At 41.0% G+C, this 21,361-nt stretch overlaps 1 protein-coding gene and 1 long non-coding RNA gene across 4 annotated transcripts in view; both read right to left on the bottom strand.

Annotated features, from left to right (window-relative positions):
* The window catches only part of LOC306980135, an 857,770-nt gene that overhangs the window by 125,853 nt on the left and 710,556 nt on the right, over positions 1-21,361 (bottom strand). The window lies entirely within an intron of this gene.
* The window catches only part of ppp1r16b (protein phosphatase 1, regulatory subunit 16B), a 184,348-nt gene that overhangs the window by 125,011 nt on the left and 37,976 nt on the right, over positions 1-21,361 (bottom strand). For 2 of the 3 annotated variants that reach the window (XM_079579284.1, XM_079579285.1), the window contains exon 2: positions 5,440-5,867. In XM_079579284.1, coding sequence (XP_079435410.1) covers positions 5,440-5,704 — 265 coding nt within the window. In that variant the 5' untranslated portion in view covers positions 5,705-5,867. Of the gene's footprint in view, positions 1-5,439; positions 5,868-11,765; positions 11,837-21,361 lie in introns of those variants that run through there. The other variant, XM_079579286.1, reaches the window with a different exon arrangement.

The raw sequence follows: 21,361 nt of genomic DNA, 5'->3' as shown, positions 1-21,361 counted from the left end.
GCGAGGCGAATCCCAGGCCTCTCGGTCCATCTGGAGCAGCTCACGGCTCAGACGCACCAGCATATGTGTCTGATGATGCAGTCGCTGGCTCGCTCGCAAGCTCTCAGCGCTACAGTCAAGAACATGTTTGTATGCTCTATCCAAACAGAATATTAATACCAGAAATCTCCCTTTATAACCCGCGAGCCCTGATGAAGACCTTGAAGACCTGTGTGGAGGCTGGATCGTGTTATCACAAAGGACTTTCAAAGAGATTCTTAGACTGACTTTATGCTACAGGAAGCCTCCGCGCACTTCATGCACCGTCCTTGAAGAGCAATGGTCTTCGCTTTTGTGAGTTATACTAGACCTTTGAAGCGCTCGCCTTCATCATTTTTATATAACATGGTGATGGTGCAGATGGATAAAGGGATAACGAGGAACAAGATAAGAAAATCCTTTATTGATCCCACAACAGAGAGATTAACTTGCTACATTCGGCTCTCAATAAGATCACTCAGGTTGTGCAAACAGACAGGAAATGTGCAAACAGTTAAATAGTAGAAAAAAGAGGTATCTTATGCACGATAATTCAAAGCAAAAATCCTAGGGGTGGAATTATAACAGGGAAAAAAGAATAAATAAAAATAGAATAAAATTTAGAACAGACAATAAAAAGTAGAATATCGAGGTGCGAAGTTTACAGTCACAGTGCAGGCTGTCAGTAATAGTAAATGCAGCCCTGTTGTCATAGCTTAATTACAAAGAAAATACTACATGCTACTCATCAATTTCCTTCCGCTTTATCCGGAGCTGAGCAACAGTCTGAGCAGATATACCCAGACTTCCTCATCCACGCACACTTCCTCCAGCTGTTCTGGGGGAATCCCAAAGCAGCACCAGGCCAGCTCAGAGACATGGTCCCTGCAGCGTGTCCTTGGTCCTCCAAGGAACAGCAGCTCTACCTTGAGCTCCTCCCGGGTGACTGAGCTCCTCACCCTATCTGGGAGGGTGTGCCTAACCACCCTGAGAAGGAAACTCATTCAGCCGTCTGTTTCCACGATCTTGTCCTTTCGGTCTTTACCCAGATCTCATGACCAGAGGTGAGGGTAGGCACCTTATTTCCTGTATCAGCGTCACTTATTGACAAACTATTGATATTGTACTTTTTATAGTCTGTTCTATTTTTTTTATTTTATTGTCTTATTGTTTATATTTCTGCTTCTTAAGATTTTTGCTTTTACTCAGTCTATTTTGCACACCCTGAGTGATCTTATTGAGAGCCAAATGTAACAAGTGAATTTCTCCATTGTGAGATCAATAAAGGATTATCTTATCTTAAATCGAGAGCCCTGACTCAGCTCCCTCTTTACTGCAACAGTCTGATATAGCGACCGCATCACTGCCAACACCGCACTCAAAATCCTCTAAAATAAAACATAATTGTGGGTGATTTTGTATTCTTTGTGTCCCTTTTCCCGAGTGCTGGTTCACGATGAATCAGCACCCATGATGAATGTTTAAATATTTATATTCAAAGATTAATAAAAATAGAAATGTTTTATCAGAAACACAAACAGAGCAACATAAGCGCAGTGTATAATCATGTGTTGAGGTTCAGGGTATTAAAACCTTCTTTCAAACCCTCACTTTATCTCCCTCTCCACCACACCACATTCAGCAACATAGACACAGACGGCATCTCGTCATAGAAGGGGGCATGGCCTCACTGAGGGGGAAAATAGAATCTTTTAGGAAACACAAGTTTTCATTCTTTTTAGTTTTCTGGTGGAATAATAATAATAATGCATCAGTTTTATATAGCGCTTTTCTGGACAATCAAAGACGCTTTACATTGCACTATTCGTTCACTCCATACTCGGTGGTGGTAAGCTACTATTGTAGCCACAGCTGCCCTGGGGTAGACTGACGGAAGCGAGGCAACCAGTCTGCGCCATCGGGCCCTCCGACCACTACCAACCACTCACTCACTACATTCGCTAGGCTTCCTGGTGTTACTAAACGGTCTCCCATCCAAGTACCGACCAGGCCCTTCCCTGCTTAGCTTCCAAGGTCTGACGGGATTGGGCATCGCAAAGGCGGTATGACCACAATGAATATGAACTTATTTATCACATACCAATAAAGTCCAGTATAAATCGGGTCCATACGGATATTTTTTCACAGCCGGTTTTTCTGTAGAAGTGAAAAAACAGCAATCTTAGCAAGCGCTAGCTAGCATTAGCATTAGCACGATGCTAGCATGTAGCAACATGTTAGCAATCTCCGTTTTTTTTAATGTATTTATGGGCTGTTGAACCACTTTGCTCCTCTCCATGTCTTTGTATTTTTATTTAGTAGAAAACTATTTATAATTCAGCGTTTGTTGAAGTGTTTTTTGAATAATTAGAGAAAGTTTAGATTTTTCTCAAAATTGTTTTCCCCCTTAACTGTTTTCAAAAATGACCATATATGGGCGATTCCAGAGATGCCGTCTGTATGTATAGATACAGATGGCATCTCTGGAATTGGGCTAATGCTAACGGTTAGCTAGCGCTAGCAACAACTGCCGTTTTTCCACTTCTACTGAACAATCTGCTGTGAGAAAATACCCATATGGGCCCGATTTAGACTTGACTTTATTTGTATGTGATAAATAAGTTGATATTCCACCAGAAAATGGCAAAAAGGAGCGTAAAATTGTGTTTCTCTAAAGATTCTATTTTCCCCCTTGGCGAGGCCACGCCCCCTTCTATGACGAGATGCCGTCTGTATCTATATGTAACTATGTGGCCAAATGCACATAAACATCTCCCAGTCACATGAACATTTTTCAGCCCAATTACATTTATTCATCTTTGTCCAATTTGTGGTTGTATGCGTTTTATATTGGTTAAAGACAGCTAACGTGTACAGTAGCAGCGCCACAGGCCATCTCCGCTCAGATAAAGCCAAATTAATTCAGAGCAGAAGTTCAGGGAGATAGCATATCAGAGAGATAGCAGCCAGTTTCACCGACTCAGACTCTCAGTATCGTGGCATCAGCAGGAGACTGAACCAGAGGAAAACAATTATTTTCTAAATGAGCAGGGTTAGGCGCCATGTGAGGGAATTTTAATTAAAGCACTGGCGCAGCTGCATCGCAGTGTGACAGCTCTATTACTTCAATGATAAAACAGTTCGCTGGCAGAACAAATTCGGTTAGAATGGACTGCGTCTCCACTGGTGGCTTGAGTGCCTGCTCAGCTAATGGATTTCCTGACCTTGGCATTTGGATACAGGCTCGTGTGGAGAGGTGAGGCGGAAATGAGAGTAATTATTCAAATGTAGCATCCCCGGGCTCTGAGCGCGCTCTGTGACGACGCTACAGATGGAACAGCAACATATCGTTCAACACAGGTGTCAAATATTTAGCATTTCTCCGACAATCCGCTTCACCGTGCGAGCGGTGGGTTTTATTTGTGTACAGCCTCGTAAGATATGGCTTTATGGAATTCCAGTGCAAGCCGTGTTTTTGACATTCTGATAATAAAACCAGGGCGGCTGTATCTATCTGTGCTCGCTGACAGGCTAACAAAACGATATGAAGACAATCTGTTTTCCTACAGTAGGTGCCTTGTGAGAATGTCCTTCGGCTTGACGAGATCTCAAACAAAGATCCTAAGAAACAATAATGTCCCACCGCGCAGTGCAGGAGATGAAGCACCTGCACAATGCACCAAAACCACCTCGGACAGATTGGCTTCAGACGCACAGCACCTGGGTTTGGAGAGAGGAAAGCCAGCAAAAAAAATAACAAATAGCCATGGCAGGACTAAAAAAAGATGACACAGTAAGGGTGGCGACCAAAGGGACAAATGGGGCACACCACGACAACTTTAATCTAAATAAAGGCAATGTGAAAAACAGCGTATCCAGGGAGGAAACTGGACTCAGCTTTTTGTTTATTTCAGAGATATAAAAGTGGAATCTCACGCACAGCACGAGGCCCTGAGGGAACGGTTACTTTTCCCGCATCAGCACCGTCAGTTTGAGTCCCGGCTAGAGCGCGAAATGTGTCCCCCCACTTTTAAAACCGTTTCATACTTTTAAGTGTCAGTGACGCTCCCATTTCGGATGCAAACAAGCAGCGCATTCATTAGCATTTACACTTCCAGTCGTTTTTGAATGTCCCATCTGTGTTGTGTGGAAGAGCTGCCACCAGAGGGCGCACGAAATAAGTTAAAGGATTTGCCAAAATGGAGGAAAACATATTACAGCACGTTTATTAAAGCAGCAGATGAAATAACGTGAACAAAGTGATGGCTCGGGTTGCACCGATCCAATACTGGTGTCAGATATCAGAGCAGATACTGCGAAAAATACGATATCGGGTATTGGCTTCAAATATCCAATTCTGAACTGATACCAACGCCTTAAAAACACAACTTTTACCACCTAAATCTAAGTCAATATGGGCATGTTGTATATCATTTTAAAGCAAAGAACCTGGAGAATTCCTAAAATGTATTCTCGATCGTTAGGCAAAATGCCGTGCTAGCAATAACATGCTAAAGCTAGCGGGTGGTGCATGCTAATGCTGACGAATACGAATCAAGGCTGGGTTAGAAACTATGATAGAAATCCTACCTATGGAAGCCGAATTCAATAAAATAACCCCTGCTGAAGCCAAGTGTTTGTATTTTAGTTTAAGAAATAACTGATCTCACATATTTGTAATGATCAGATCACTTCATGTGAGTTGTTTATATTAATGTAACCTAAAGCCTGTGACATACCCAAGGATGAAAAGTCCAGTGATCCTTGTTTAATGTTTATCCATTAGTTTATCAATTGAGCTGTAATATCATGACAATAAAATATGGCTTTATTGATCTTAAAATGGAGAAAAGAGTCCATTAAATGTTTCACTCAGGGAATGCCCCTTTTAAAGGAATAGGCCACCGTTTTTACATACTGAGATATGTTCTTACCTTAGCTTTGACGAGTTCTTTAGGACCTGTCTGATCTTCACCCGTGCCTTCAATCACGTAAACACAGCCCAGATGGCGTTAGCATTTAGCCTCTCCCCCTCTCCTCTATAGCTCCAAAACAGGTCAAGATAGAAGCTACCAAGCTCTTCCACGTTTTCCCTATTCTAGCTTCTATCTTGACCTGGAGCTATAGAGGAGAGAGGGAGAGGTAAGAACATATCTCAGTATGAAAAAACGGTGGCCTATTCCTTTAAGAAAGTCTCTTGGTATCGGTAAATATCGGATATCGGCAGATACTCAAACCCCTGTATCGGTATCAGTAGCAAAAAAGCTGGATCGGTGCGTCTCTAGTCATGGCTTGTTTCTACTGTTGTTTTTAAACCAGCAGAGCGGGAAAAAACACAAGTAACAATGTCTACTTTTGCATTAGATACACAATACAACAGCAGCGCTCACAAAGCATATGTATTTTTATCTGCGCTCTCACCTTCCTCCGGATCATTCCTCGCCGAAGCCTCCAGTAGCGCCACATTCGCTGCAAAGGACACGTGCTTCCTGGACTCCTGCTGATTGTTGTTGATGCAGCGGCTCTTCTTGTCGGCCTTTTTCTTCTTGTTCTGCATCTCCTTCTCGTACACAGCCCATCGCTTCAGCTGCTGCGTCCTCCTCTTCTGCGCCGCTCGTAACCTCTCCAGGCTGGGCACCTTGTCCAGCTGCTGCAGCTCCTGGATCAGCTCCAGATGGTTGGCCATGGGTGGGTCGGGGTCAGGAGGTCCCGGGGCGGAGAGGGGTCGGGGGCGAGAAAGGATTCGTTGCTCTTTATTTGTGTGAAATGCAGTCTAGCAAGGGCTGCACTTTGGGTAGTGGCCTCCTCCCAGCATCCTCATCGTCCCGGTTTCAGCAGCAGCACATTTTCTACACAAGAGAAAGACACAAGAAGATCATTTTCAAATCTGTTCAATTAAAATCAAGGCTGCAAATTGTAAAAGACTGCAATTATTTTTGGAATAATTGTTTCTCCAGACAAAAGAATCTTTCGTCACCAGGGTGTTTTATTGTGCATAAAGTCAGCTAACCCTTTGGTTTAGACCTTACAAACATATGCATGGGATTAGTTTATATTGGGGCTGGGCGATATGGACTAAAAATCATATCCCAATATATTTTGGTTGAATATCGATACGATATCCCGATATTTTTTCCGCAAAGTGAGAGCTGTGAAATGAAATGTTAAGTCAAAGTCAAAGCCAAATATGAGTAGTTTTATTGAAAACTCTCTATGAAATGTAAACATAAACACTGTATAATAAAGCTCCGTAAGGTGCACATTGAAATAAAGAAAAATCTTAAATAAAAATAGCCCAGAAAATAAAATACAGCAATCTTTTTTTGAGGGTAGCATTTATATATAAAGAGACAACAATATAAGGTGCTCAGTTTAAAGGGGCTGGAAGCAAGTTCGCCATTTTATACTCACTACTGCCACCTCAGGCCATATGTGTAACTGCACCTTCTATATTAAGCTCGTGCATGACGGCAATTCGGGCCGAAGTGACATTTTTGAGTGACCGTACAGGATTTTAGAGACAGTTGTGGTGAACAGTTCTGAGCTCATTCTACACATTAGGACATGGCTGGAACATGTAGGAGGAGGAAAATACTTAATTTTAACATTTTTAAACTCCTTATAGTCCCTTTAAGATAAACTTTTTAAAAATCAGCTTGATATTACCCGTTTTTTTTTAGGTAATTTAAGAGCTCATTTGAATTTGAAATATCCCGATATATGCGATATGGTCTAATTCCATATCTCATTTAAAAATATATCGATATATCGATATATCGTAAATATCGATATATCGGCCAGCGACTGGTTTATATTTCAGTCTTGTCTCAAATGTTTGTTTTGAAATGCCGTAACATGAACCTGCATTTTAACACGTAAAATGCAAATCCATTTGTCAGAAAAATAGCACTTTGTTTGTTGCCCAAAGTTACTTCACCAATTACCAATGTCTTCCTTGTGTCTGCGTTTGTGTTCTCTGGGCGCTCCAGTTTCTCCTGCCACTAATAACATGTACAATGTGTGTTTGTGAGAGCGAGAGTGGGACAACAGATGGTAATATCAGCCCATGGCTACAATCCAGTGTGGTGTGTTTACATAGCCTGGAATAAAGCTAGACTGACTTTATTTATGCATTTATTAATACACATAAAGACAGTTTGGGATTGTGGTAATAGGACGCAATTTCCAAATGGAGACTCGAGGCGGGGCTAACGATCGCAGGTTGAACGAGAGAGAACCAATCAAACAAAGAGACCTACGCTTTGTGTTTATGTCCTACGCCATGATTGTTTGTAGTCAACAAACGATCACAAACGAAAACCCTCAGAGCAGCGGCTTTAAAGCTGGGGTACCAGATTTTTTGGTGTGGAATACATTTGCCACCTCAGAGTATGTTTGGACCTTCAAAAACACGCAGCAGGTCACATTTCAGTCTTCTCTCAAATATGCTCCTGGATGTGTTTAAAAATCTTCAATTTTGAAACATTAATCAGAAATGTAACCACCCTGACCCTGATCTGTGAACACGCACATTCCGACGACAACCATCATGTTCTTTGACTGATATTTAACCAATCACAGTGAGATTTGAACTCCCAGAAGGCTTTACTTAAAGCTGGGGTACCTGATATTTTTGGTGTTGTGGAATACATTTATTTTTGCCACCTCAGAGTACGATGTAAACACAGCAAAACACAGACCTTGTTGTATTGTCTTCACCTAAAGTTTTATTGGAGCAATGGATGATAGAAGTCTAATCTAAACTGCTTCACTTTGTCACCATTCAGTGCTGTATACGGGTGTGAAATGTGCATAATTACATTCTTTGAACAATTTGAATACACAGGAGGGACTGTGAGAGCTAGAAACAAGTTTTGGACAAAACAAAAAATGTCAATGTTTGAAATTAGGTACCCCAGCTTTAAAAAGATCACTGTGAAGATCACGGCCGCTGTAACGTCGAGATGCACTTCTTTGTCAAGCTGCACTGACAGTATCAACGCGCATGTGCACATGTCTTTGCCCAGTTATTAACAGCTGGTAAACTTTGTCTTGCATAATATTACGTAACTAAAGAGCAGACGACTCTTTCCTCAGCAACTTTTATGACATTTAAACGGTTATGCTTTCTGATTATTGACAAAACTTGTACTTTTTTTGTTTTTAAAGCCTATATTTTCAACAGAAAGATATTTAAAGGCAAATTGTTTTAACAGCTACGTCATTTACTAATTACATGTAGAATAGACTGCCTAATTCGACAGTAAAATTTATGAAATCATGTTATTTGCTGAAAAAGCGGAACTCGATGGCTGAATGTAAAATGACTCGATAGTTCTGCACACGCGCAGCAACGAGAAGTAGCGCAACTCGACAAGCCGTCTGTTTCGATTGTGCACCGCCATCTTCACTGTTTTCGTTCCCGAAGGAGCACTGGTGTTTAATGGGAAATCCTGGCGCGGGAGATGACACGCCGCTAACTCCCGCCTCCCGTGCTATGATTGGCTCTGCTTGGTTTTTCCGGAGTCAACGAGATTCAAATCGCACAATACCAGACTATATCCCCATGTATCTCTTCACATGGAAGATCAGTCTGGCTCATACCAGGCTCAAGTGTGTTCAGTGACATGCACTGTCCCAAACCGATGGGCGCGAGACAGCTATTCGACTACCGTACTACATTCTCACATAGGTAAAGCAGGTGAAGTGTCTTGCCCAAAGGCATAACAGCAACATTAGGCCAATTAAATAACTTGCCTTTTCTATGAGATCCTGCCGTGGGATTTTATAGGTTTGCTTTATGTTTGTTTTTTTCCTTTAGTTCAGCAAAATTGCACTTTTATGTCAAGTCCAAATCCATGCCTTGTGAAGAGAAGTACTGTCATCAATATCTATAAAGCCTACATTGATTCAAGTAATGACGAATTAGATCAGTTCAGAAAGCCAACAGCGAGATTTATGGTTCTTAAAATCCAAGCTTCCTCCCAGTCAATTTTTGTGCTTCCCAGCATCTTACAGCGGCAGTAAAGTTGTTGAGAGAAAGACAGGCCGAGGCTGACCCGGTGTTCATAAAAACGTTACTGCCTGAAACTTTAATAAACACTTCAGTCAATAAAATGTGGAAGCCTTTGGATGCAGCTTCCAGTAAATCTCAGGTCAGATGCATTATGGGGGTATACTGACATTAAGAAGTCAGGAGCGCTGGCCCAAAAGTGCAATGCGGCAAAACACACAGCTTGTGGGTTAGCGGCCTATTTTAAGCTCATGAAAATGCAGAGGAATCTTCTTACTAGAACAATACAGTCAACAATACAGTACAAAAATATATAAATACATGTAAGTTAGATATTATAGAAACTTACTGAACCTATATATATCTTCCAACTGGGGCACTTTGTAAAGCCAGAGCTTGTAAAATCCACCTGGTTCACATCAGCAATGGCCTTAATGAAAGCAATCATTTTCTCCCGCGACAGTGCCACTTTTCCTATTAGTTTGACGCATGCCCGTTCAAAACAGACGCATTTAAGGTGCCAGTGACACAATGTGCAGAACTCACATCCGGCGCTGACTTTTAATTTCACGTAAATGACCAGGTAAGTGTTGGCTCTTTGTCATTTTTCCATTTGCTTTGTGAGCCGTTATAAACCCCCTTGTACCATCTTCCATCACGGTTAACCACTTCCTGAGAGCTCCGAGTAGACGCCAGTGCAATGAGGCGCCGACACAACAAATCTTGAAGGCACTCGGCTGACGGGACTTTTTAACAGTTGCTCAGTGTTAAGCAGAAGCCAGTCTGAACCAAGTATCACCAATTATAGGTGATGATGCATGTGTTGTTATGGGAAAGAGAAGATAACATTGTTCATTTCCGAACAGTGTTGTAATGTTTGGACGAATCAGCAATTTTTGTGGAGCCTCTGTGAGGTGACTGCTGCTACAAAAAAAAGAAAAAAATACAAATGTAAGCTATGCACGTTAAAAGGTACACTGCAAACTGAATACTTAAACATCATTTTGATGTCAGCAAACACGCTCCTCATGACCTGGACACAGACAATGCAATCTTTGCAGTGGAGTCGAGGATGGATTTGGGTGAGAGCATAACTTAAATCTCACATTTGGGAGACGTCCCGCTCCCAGTAAAGTTACTTAGGAGAGCTGAGCCGCTCACAGCAAACGCACATTTCAAATAAATGCTTGTATTCTATACTATTTATGAGGTGAAATGTTACACATTGTGGCTTTAACTACAGTGCGATCGTTCATGCTCAAGCGTAAAGGTGACATCAAAATAATAAACAAACAAAAACAATATTGGTCATGTAATGACAAAAGCATTCAACAAAGTGACTTCAGTAAAAGTGGAAGCATGGATTAAGATATTAATGTCAGTGTCAATTTTATTTATAAAGCACATTAGAAACAACCTCAGTTGACAAAAGTGATGTACAGTAACAATACAGGTGCTCATCATATAATTAGAATATCATGGAAAAAGTGCATTTCCTTCTCTTATACAACTTAAAATGTGAAACTAATATATGATACAGATTCCTTACATGCAAAGTGACAAGTGACAAGCCTTTGTTTGTTAGAATTTTGATGATTATGGCTTACACTCCATTCTTTTTTTTATTTTAATTTTATGACATTTTTAATTGGAGGTTTTTACCTCCAATTAAGTTGAATAACTGCTGAGCTTTTCTGATTAAGAACAGAAAGATCTGTGATGGGGAAATTGGCTATATTTGATACATTTTCCATGACCTTTATGATTTGTTCCTCCTGTTCATCAGAGCAGGATGAGAAACTAATACATGATAGACTCATTATGTGCAGAGTGAGACATGTATAAACTTTATTTGATATCATTTGGATTATTATGGCTCAGCTTGTAAAAACCCCAAATTAAAAATTTCATATAATTACGTGAGCCATCATCAAAAATATAACCAAGGCTTGACATATGTCACTTTGCATGTAGTGAGTCTACATCATATATTAGTTTCACAGTTGAAGTTGAATAACAGAACCGAACATAAGGAAATGAACTTTTTCATAATACTTATATGACGAGCACCTGTTACACAAGTAATTAAACACAAATAATGTGAAAGACACAAACTGTGTCTGATCTACATCGAACTGAAGACCAAAGCAAGAAGGTGAGTTGTTAATTTGGTTTTGAACTCGTCTACAGACTGAGCCGAGTACCGGAAGGCTGTTCCAAGGCTTAGGGGCCCCCGCATATTAATAAGGCCGTTACAACAGCATAATCCAACTCATCCAGCTCTGATGAACAGGAGGAAAAACATCACAAAGGTCACAGAAAATGTATTAAAAATAGTCAATCTCCCCATCACAAGCACAAAGCAGTTCAAAGCAGTAATTCAACATACACAATACTTTCTCCTTGTAGTGGTTCATTGCATTTCCACTAATCACATAAATACCAAAATACAAAAATATTTCACATAGCAGAGGCTGAACATCCTCATCCCATTTGAGGACAGCAGTTTGTTTGAAATACTCTCAAGTCTTAAAAAAACATTATCTGATCAGCGTAGACGTTTGCTTTCAGAACCATCTCATCTTTATGCGAACATATCGTCAAACATTTTGCTGAACAGTTCATTCAGTCATCACAACATCGCAGCCCAAAAAGAAAACTCCAGCTGGCTCTGCATCACATGTAGCACAATCTCAAAGTCTATAAGGTTCAAATGCATCAAATTCAAGCTTACTTTGCAGATTATTTCTTCACGTCTGTGGCAAGTGTCTGGCATATGCTCCACTGCGCAACATCACACTAGCTCATCTTCATCACGGTCTCGTCTACACCTCACCTAAGCGCAGACAGGAAGTTCACAATCTCTTCCTGGAGCGTCGCTTTCGGTTTCACAGGCCGGCGCAAGTGTTAGCACCGGTTCACAAATCATGCACAAATCTTTAGCACTTGAATGTGGCTAACCTTTTAAGTGTGAGACATTTCTCCTAAGACTCCCATAACTCAGCACCCAATCGGTTTAGGGGCGAGTGATTTGTTCAGGCGCTGGCTGCGGACCTTTCGGTTGTTCACATAGGCATTAGCGGCAAGGGGTCGCAAATTATTCCACAGTGATTTCAAAGTTGTCAGCAGTTCCCGTGCCCCCGCTCACTCAAGACGGATGCATAAAGCGCTCGGAGAAGTACTGCAAGTAAATCGTACAGCGCAGTAGTTTGTTCCGCCTCGTAATGTGCTAGAAAGCAGGAGTCGACAGAAGTTTGCAGAGAGAAGTCACGGGCTTAACGCTGGTGATAAAAAGCAGCTGTGTTATGGCATTGTGTGTGAGCGTGTGTGTGTGTGTGTATGTGTGACTGTGTGTGGGCACCTGAAGGTGAACATCTTACAGCTTGAAAGCACTTACACAATCGGTTGTAAATTCATACAGAATCATGGCGTTAAAGGCTCTATTTGACAATGGAACAGAAGGTGCCGAAATTTTGAATTGCTATTTGTTGTTCAAACGCGTCCTCAGCATTCCTTTAAACAGCCAATTTATTTACTGAGACGAGTTTGAAAACATGTTTCAAGAAAAAAGAAAAGGTTTCAGAACACTGTCACTGTAATGTAACAACTAGATAAAAAAATATATAAAATAGGGGGGCGGCTTTATACCTAGGATTTTCATCACAAATGTCAGTGCCTGAATAAAGTCAGGTATAGGGCCTTTAAGGTTGTAATTGTAATGCTGTGTCGTAATTTTAAAGCAGTACTAAGTAACTTGTTTACCTTAATAAATCATTGTCATTGTCCCTCTGGGGGTAATACAAGTGTTGATGGGATGATCAGAGGGTCTTTCATCTCCCCCTGGTGTCTCTGGCCAGAAAACCACAATTGCAGATTTCCCTGCACCGGATCGGACGCCCTAATACACACTAATGGAATCACGAAGAAGAAGCTAACAGGATAGCCGTCAAAGCTAACTGCGAGCTAGCACCACTAAAACAGCATTTACAGCCAAGTTTGAGTGAAAAAAGTGATCTCCATTGTGTAATTGGATGTACATTATCCCTCTCTCCCTTTGTCTTTTCTGTCAGCGTAGTATTTACTCTCACAGACAATTGAGTAAAAACCGTAACATGCTACGACACCTGCAGTGGCGCTTATGGCATCTAGGGGCATGAGTTATTTTGTATTGCTTTAAAGAGAAGTAAAATGGATGCAGCCCCACAATGTAATCTAACATTGATAAATTGTGATCTTTTTTAGGCTAAATCGCATACGTTTTTTTTAATTTTCAGCAAGTATAATAATAGGGAATAATAATAATAGGGATATAATAATAGTCCTATTGGGAGGAGGCCTCGTGGAAGACCCAGGGCACACTGGTGGGATCATGTCTCCGAGCTGGCCTGGTGTCGCCTCGGGGTCCCCCCAGAACAGCTGGAGGAGGTGTGCGACTGTGCGTGGATCGGGAAGTCTGGGCATCTCTGCTGAGACTGCTGCCTCCGCGACGTGGCTCCGGATAAAGTGGAAGAAAATGGATGGATGGATAATAGGAAAAGTAACTACCTCGCCAAAAAAAAGTCAGACGCCCATTTGGTGGTAGCGCCTTTAGCTTTGATTACATCATGCATTCATTAGTCAATAATCTGCAAAGTCAAAAGCTCCAGAGTTGCATTCACTTTTCACCAAGATCTTGATCATTGATGATGGGAGAGTGTGACCACGACTCAAAGCCTTCTCCAGCACATCCCAAAGATTCTGGGGGTAAGATCTGGACTCTGCGGTGGCCAATCCATGTGCGAAAATGACTGATGATTGCCATCTTGGAACGTGTCCGCGCCGTCAGAGAGGAAGAAATCCACTGATTGGAAAAACCTTCAGGATGTTCAGTTTCAGCTGATCTCATTCTTTTGGCTCATAGTGTTGCTGAATCTAGACCTGATCAACTGCAGCAGCCCCAGATCAGAACAATAACTTTAATCCAGGTAAAGGTCAGGCAGTGTATTAATAGGTGTTCTTAAAGGTCATGGCAATTTTTGAACTCACATGACTGGTCACCATCAGAAATGCATAGACTAGTCGAAATATTCACTTAAGACAACTGCTACCATTATATAATTTACCCAAACAGTGCAGTGCAATTAATCTAAATCTCAGTTATGATTTTTACATTAACTAATGAATTACAAAAATAACTATGAAAAAAAAAAAAAAGGATTAACGACACTAACTCCCCTGTTTAAAGCCCCCTCTAAAGGCGCTTTATGGCAGTTCAAATACAGGGCAATGCATTAAAAATAAAGTATTTGATGCACTTTAACTTTTTCTTTGTTCAAAGGATATTTTGATCACTGCCTTCTAATCTCTGTTCTTCTCTTGTGCCAGATGTACAACACGAACATTCAATTAACTTCTGACCAAAGAAGATGCGCACTCCTCTCCGCTGACTTTGATGGCCGGCATTAGAGGGTGATATAAAATCCAGGAGCTGCTGTTGATCACATCAGGACAATCAGAGCGGAGATAATACTATTATCTTAGCACACAGACACATGCACACACACAACTCATCTAACATGAAGCATAACACACTCTCAACAGGCTAATTTCCTTTAGGATTGAAGATGCACAACACGCTCACTTTTCTAAATCCTGTTACAGCTAACCATACTAATAGTGGATTAGCATCTAATGTCATTTAAAGGCAGTATGTGTTTGCATAGCTTACTGTCATTTTAATCTACAAATGTACCTTAAAGGGGCTGGATGCAAGTTCGCCATTTTATACTCACTACTGCCACCTCAGGCCATATGTGTAACTGCAGCTTCTATATTAAGCACCTTTTTGAGTGACAGTGCAGGATTTTAGAGGCAGTTGTGGTGAACAGGTCTGGGCTCATTCTACACATTAGGACATGGCTGGAACATGTAGGGAGAGGAAAATACATCATTTAATAGTACCTTTAAGGCTTATGCTTGTGAACGTGAACAGTGTTGTTAAAAACGTGATCTACAGCAGACCACATGCGTGCAGTGTTTGTTGATTTTGCAAGAGTATTGCCCTCCTCTCAAAAAAATGTAAAAGCCTATATCCATTAGCCTATATGCCAACATTTCCATTCACTCTTAGTTGGCGTTATTTCCGCCAGTAATAAAAGCATAGGGGAGTAGAAGAGAGAATATGAAGTGATGAAAGTTTAAATAAGCCCTCGTCCTCTCTGTTGCAGCCAGTGAGCGGCCCAGAACTTCTCTGAATACTAAAGAAAAGAAAACACAAGTTAAACTTATCTCGTGAAGTCCATTAACTGAAGGCCTAAGCGACAGAGACGTTGACACGCAGGAGGGGTTTTTTTTTCCACTGCATACCACAGATTTTTTTTGCCTGATAACATTTTTTCCGACCCACTCACATGAAGCCCGTGAACTAAACCACAAGAGCAGAAGAGACAACAGGATTCATCATGCAGTTAGTAAACGGTGATTCTGTTTGGCTTTGCTGAGTCCACAGGAGGCCAAAAACAAACAGTTGGAAGATAGATACTTAAATAACAGGAAGCTGCGGGCAACTGTAAGTCTTTTGGAGCTATCACATCCGCTCCCCAGGGCCAGGGCCAAACAAATCACAGATTGACCTCAATCAGCCGCCAAGCTGCACATAGCAAAGAAGCACGCTGCGTGCTTTCAGGTTTCTGTTCTAAATGCAACAACAATGATTAGTTAGAGACTAAAACATCACGGCCAAAACAAAGTGCATTACAAGTAAGTGGATTACATTTTGAAGACATTAAAAGAAAAAGCTAAATCAGAGTCTTGGATCCACGTGTGAATAACGCTTTTGAAGTGTCTTTTTTAAGTGGCAAGTTCAAGAGTTCAACATACAGTACTATACATACTCTGTATTTGTTTTAATGACTTATTCTTCTCCATTTCAACCATTTTTAGATGAAAAATTAAAGTAACCTGATCAAGCCATAGGCTACACACAAATTACTTAACAGTATAAAATGAGGTCGAAAAGATTAAGGATTAAGAACCATGAACTACACTTATAATAAAAAGTATGATTAAGTTCTAGAAAAGAGTTGCTAGTGTGTGAAAAGAAAAGAAAACCGGCCATTTTTTAAAGCCGTGTTCATATTAGTCTAACGGCCTCGGATGATGATTGAATGACTTGTCCTTGTGCCGTTAAACTGCCCAAAACCAAGGACTTCAATTTCAACAGACAAAAGAACAACTGTGAAAAAGTCAAAAGGTTCAGCATCATGATGACAGCGTGAGAGGGTGCACAGAGAGTATTATGTAGCAAAACATCACTGCTGTGGGACATTGGATTACTGACATAAACAAAGACTAAAAATAAATGCTTTACAAGACTAGAAAAAATGCTTTCACCAAAGATGAAAGATCTCATTTTGTCATTCTGTTGCCACAATGTCCTCACAGTACAACCTGTACAACCTCGTAAAATATTTGACTTTCCAAGCGCCGGCTCCGCGCTTAGATCAAATCAGGTCTAAATTGGGGCTAAAAGGATTCAACATTGATCTAAATTGGACTAAATTATGTCTAAACTGAGTGTTAACCAAGTCTAAAAAAGAAAAACTAACTTCAATGTGTTGAAGCAAAATCCGCTCTAGTGCAGAGGTCCCCAAACCTTGGAGGCTGTGACTCCCAAAATGACCACACAAACAACCCGGGACCTCCACTGCAAAGTGTAACCGCCCCTTTTCCTCATTTCAAGCAGACATTGAAGATTTGGTTCAGTTATATTTTGATATGTGACTGCACCGATGGAGCACCGCTGACATTCATTTCCTCATTTACATTCCGCTGCCTTGCGTTCTTTCTTAAGCCGCTGAGTCTCACAGGTCAAACTAAAAACGTTATGTGCTATGCTTACTAAGCTAAACAATGTTCACGTCTCGAGAGAAAAACAGCTACAGCGTCCTCTGTGGCGCGGATCGGCCCGCGCTTGGTGTGAACGCAAAACAAAACAAATGCACATGTTCACCCCCCACTCCCACACACCAACTCTCCAGGCCACAGAGTCGATCTGGTTGGACGAAAATGTCTGTGACTATATTGTAAGGCGTAATAATACCAGGAGTAATTTGGCATCCGCACAGTAAAGTGAAGATTACTGCGCGGATTTCGAACAACTCCTGGTATTATTACGCCTTACAATATAGTTCCCACTTTTATCCACTTAGAAAATCCACATTGTTTAATTTTGTGTAATTATACTTAGTAGTGGAACACTTCACGTAACCATATTTAAATAGGGAACGTGGAAGAGCTTGGTAGCTTCTATCTTGACCTGTTTTGGAGCTATAGAGGAGAGAGGGAGAGGCTAAATGCTAACGCCGTCTGCGCTGTGTTTACGTGACTGAAGGCACGGGTGAAGATCAGACAGGTCCTAAAGAACTCGTCAAAGCTAAGGTAAGAACATATCTCAGTATGTAAAAACGGTGGCCTATTCCTTTAAGGTCTCCAAACAACTAAAGGTAGAATCACAGTAAGAGAATCTATTATCAATTTTGTCTTTGTCTTTGACTTTAAAGGGACTATACGGAGTTTAAAAAGCATTTTCCTCCCCCCACATGTTCCAACAATGTCCTAATGTGTAGAATGAGCTCAGACCTGTTCACCACAACCGTCTCTAAAATCCTGCACTGTCACTCAAAACGGTGTTACTTCGGGTCCGATGTGCCGTCATGCACGAGCTTAGAAGGTGCAGTTACACACATGACCTGAGGTGGCAGTAGGGAGTATAAAATGGCAAACTTGCGTCTAGCCCCTTTAACGATGGATGTTTGTTCATGAAATGTTTTGAAAAAAACAAATGTTTCCATATCATATCACTTTATCAATGTAAACACCTGCACATCTGTACAATGTCGTCTCACCATATTTTCCTTTACAAATTCCTAGTTTGTGAACCTGTTCTCAAACAATGGCAATAAAAACTCTTCTGATTCTGATTCATTACTGCGTGAGAAAAGTGTATATTGTGGAAAAAAAATGCTTGTTTCATTGTACATTTATAGTTTTCTTGGGTGAGCGTTGAGCTGCTGTTATCGTGCTTCCTTCTGTAATCACCTCCAATTCTCAAGGACAAACTGATAGTCCGCAAATATTCACCCATTGAAAATGTGCCGCTTCGTTCAAAGAGGTGTAAACACTGTGTGGCTCTGTAAATAAGGTGACAGCCTTCGATCTCAATGTTCGCTATAGCTTTTATCCGTATACCTTTAACTCACTCAATAACATCTCCTCAGAGCAGCAGGATTGGGGGCATTCATCAGCATTAGGAGGGTGAGCGGCTGAACACAGTTGAATGGACTGTACATTATGTTAAATACCGACACTTAATCTGTGGACCTCGGTTGAAATGATTGCTGCGTGTCTTTATTTGCATTCCCACGTGTACTCAGACAAGTGAAAGCAGCATGATTGGATGGCTGCCCCGGTCATAGAAAATATTACTTATGCAACGTGTAGCATTGGTTTAAAATGTGTCTATAGGAGAGAGGTTAGAGGTGAAAAGCTACACAATGTATGAAAACCTTTGGTGACTATTATATTAAATATGAATAACTTAAATCAACATTTTTTGCTTCCAACGGTAACTTTTGAGCAACAAATGTTAGTATATTTCAGTTGAGCAATTGAAACACCACAAAATACACACAACTGATATGAAAGATATAAGAACAGGTTACATGATGAACATCAATGGCGTGCTGTGCAGCGCTTAAAGGAGGAACATATCAAGGACGGAGCGAGCTGCGTTGGCGGTGGATCAAACCGTTGACAGGAAAGATCATAGGAGGAAGGTCAGATAACATCTTAGCTGGACAAACTGGACAACGGCAACAGCGGAACAAGTGTCACCGGAAATAAATGGGCCAATGTAAATGCCCTATGCCTGATTTTTTGTGTTTGTTGTGGTTCATAGTCAGCCTTAGCTTTCCTAACACAAGGCAGGGGATTCACAGAGGGTCCCAGGTTCAGAACAGAGATGGACTGGGGGCATTTTGTGCAGAGTTTGTATGTTCTCCCTGAGTCTGCATAGGTTTCCTTCGGGTACTCTGGTTTCCCCTAAAAGGTTGAGTGAGAGTGGGTTTGCGGGAGTGAGTGGGGAACAATGGAAATCAGCCCGTCTTCCAAGGAATGAGTTTACAAAGTATAAGCACTTTTTGCACATTTTCAGTGAGCCTGCATTTACAATATACTGAAGGACAAAACTAAATCTATTCCAAGACAATAATCAGGGCCTTTCCTGACCTATCAGTGTGTCTACGGCAGCGCACCAGTGTACCTTAAAGAACTCATCAACAGCCACAAACCAACCCGACAGCTCCGCTCCTCTGACAGCCTCCAACTCCTGGTCCCCAAGACAAAGCTCCGCACTATGGGAGATAGGGCGTTCCAGGCAGCTGCTCCTCGACTGTGGAATGCCCTCCCCAACCATCTGAGGGCACCACAGTCTATTGAGGTTTTTAAAAGTAAACTGAAGACCCACTTATTTTGGGCGGCTTACTCTTAGTGTGTTTATTTTGTGTTTTTATTGCTATTATTCTTCGGGTTTTTACTATTGAAATGTTATGTTGTCTTGTGTGTCAATTGTAGCACTTTGAGATGTGTTTTCATATGTAAAGTGCAATACAAATAAAATTTATTATTATTATTTAAGGCAGAACTAGTAACTTTTACCCCTAGAGGGGTCGTAGCGTGTTGCGTTTTTTTTTAACTTATTAATTGTCCGTGAGAGTAAATACTACGCTGACAGAAAAGACAAAGGGAGAGAGGGATATTGTACATCCAATAACACAATGGAGATACTTTTTTTCACTGAAACTTGGCTTTAAATACTGTTTAAGTGGGGCTAGCCCACAGTTAGCTTTGCCCGTTAGCCTGTTAACTTCTTCTTCGTGATTCCATTAGTGTGTATTGCGCGTCCGACCTGGAGGCAGGAAAGTTGCAAGCGTGGTTTTCTGGCCAGAGACACCAGGGGGAGATGAAAGACCCCCAATCATCCCATTAACTCTTGTATTATCTCCAGAGGGACTACAAAAAGGATTTATTAAGGTAAACAAGTTACTCGGTTCTTCTTTAACTATTGCATCTTCCAATAAAACCCTTTCCTAATGCAAGAATTCAGTAGCTTGACTACTCATAACATAGCACTGTAAACAGTTTTCTTTGAAACAGCTTTTGCTGAGTTGTTCTCAAGAAGAAGAAACACGTATAACCTAAACGTCACCAGTGTCTGTGGTCTGTCTGCGGCTTCCCCTTTGGTTCTCATGAAAACACCTATCAGAAAACAACACATAGACTTTGATTCTGAAGCTTCCTTTGTACGCAAGACTCACTAACATGAAGAAACATCCTAAAAGTACAGTTCAAGATGAGCACAAGAGTGAAATGGAGCGTGAGCAGTCTGCCCTTTTCCAAAATCCAAGCTTCATTTAAATGTTTCAAATGTAAACGCTTTGCTTGCGCTGAATGGACTTGTCTGTCTGCCAATGGGATCAGTGACTCTGCAATGAGAGGGAATGCATTAGATACATTAAACGTGATGGCTGGTCCTCTGGCCCAGTTTTAATCACCTCATCAAAATACACTGAGAGTCCAGGGGCCAAAGACAACTCTCCCTTTTTAAAGAGATTAGTACAAAAAGAAAACGACGACAAGCAGTTTGGGAAAGAAACTTGGTGATGTTAATCAGGGCTGGCAGAAAATGTACATTGTATTGTTAAGCGCCTCGACTGTCATTTCTATTTAATTAGAATTCCTGAAAACTTAGCTTAGTAAAGCCTTCTGGGAGTTAAAATATCACTGTGATTGGTTAAATATCAGTCAAAGAACATGATGGTTGTAGTCGGCACATGTGTGTTTACAAATCAGGGTCAGGGTGATTAAATTTATCATTAATGTTTCAAAATTTAAGATTTTTAAACACATCCTGGAGCATTAATATTTGAGAGAAGACTGAAATGTGACCTGCTGCATGTTTTTGAAGGTCCAAACTAAAGGGTTTTAAAATTTGAAATGCCTCATGGAGACAGGATATTTTGCAAATTTCCCTTTCAATTTTGCTAATTAGTATTTTGAAAATAATATTAAAAGTTCATAGGCACCACGGGCGCTAAACTGGCTATGATGACAAGTGACCATGAAACACACAATGTTATTTACAAGACTTATCTGAACACAAACAAACCCGTTATTAAAGCATTTCCCTTAACTTAACGTCATGACCCACACCTGAACCAAGCACATTTTCTGTAGTTTGGCAAAGCAATGAAAAAGCAAGAAAAAAACGTGAAAAAAACACTAGAGAAATAA

Source organism: Gobius niger, assembly GCF_951799975.1.
Source record: "Gobius niger genome assembly, chromosome: 20".
Taxonomy (NCBI): Eukaryota; Metazoa; Chordata; class Actinopteri; order Gobiiformes; family Gobiidae; genus Gobius; species Gobius niger.
The sequence above is the reverse complement of the archived record's forward strand: the minus strand, read 5'-3'. Positions and strand labels throughout refer to the sequence as shown.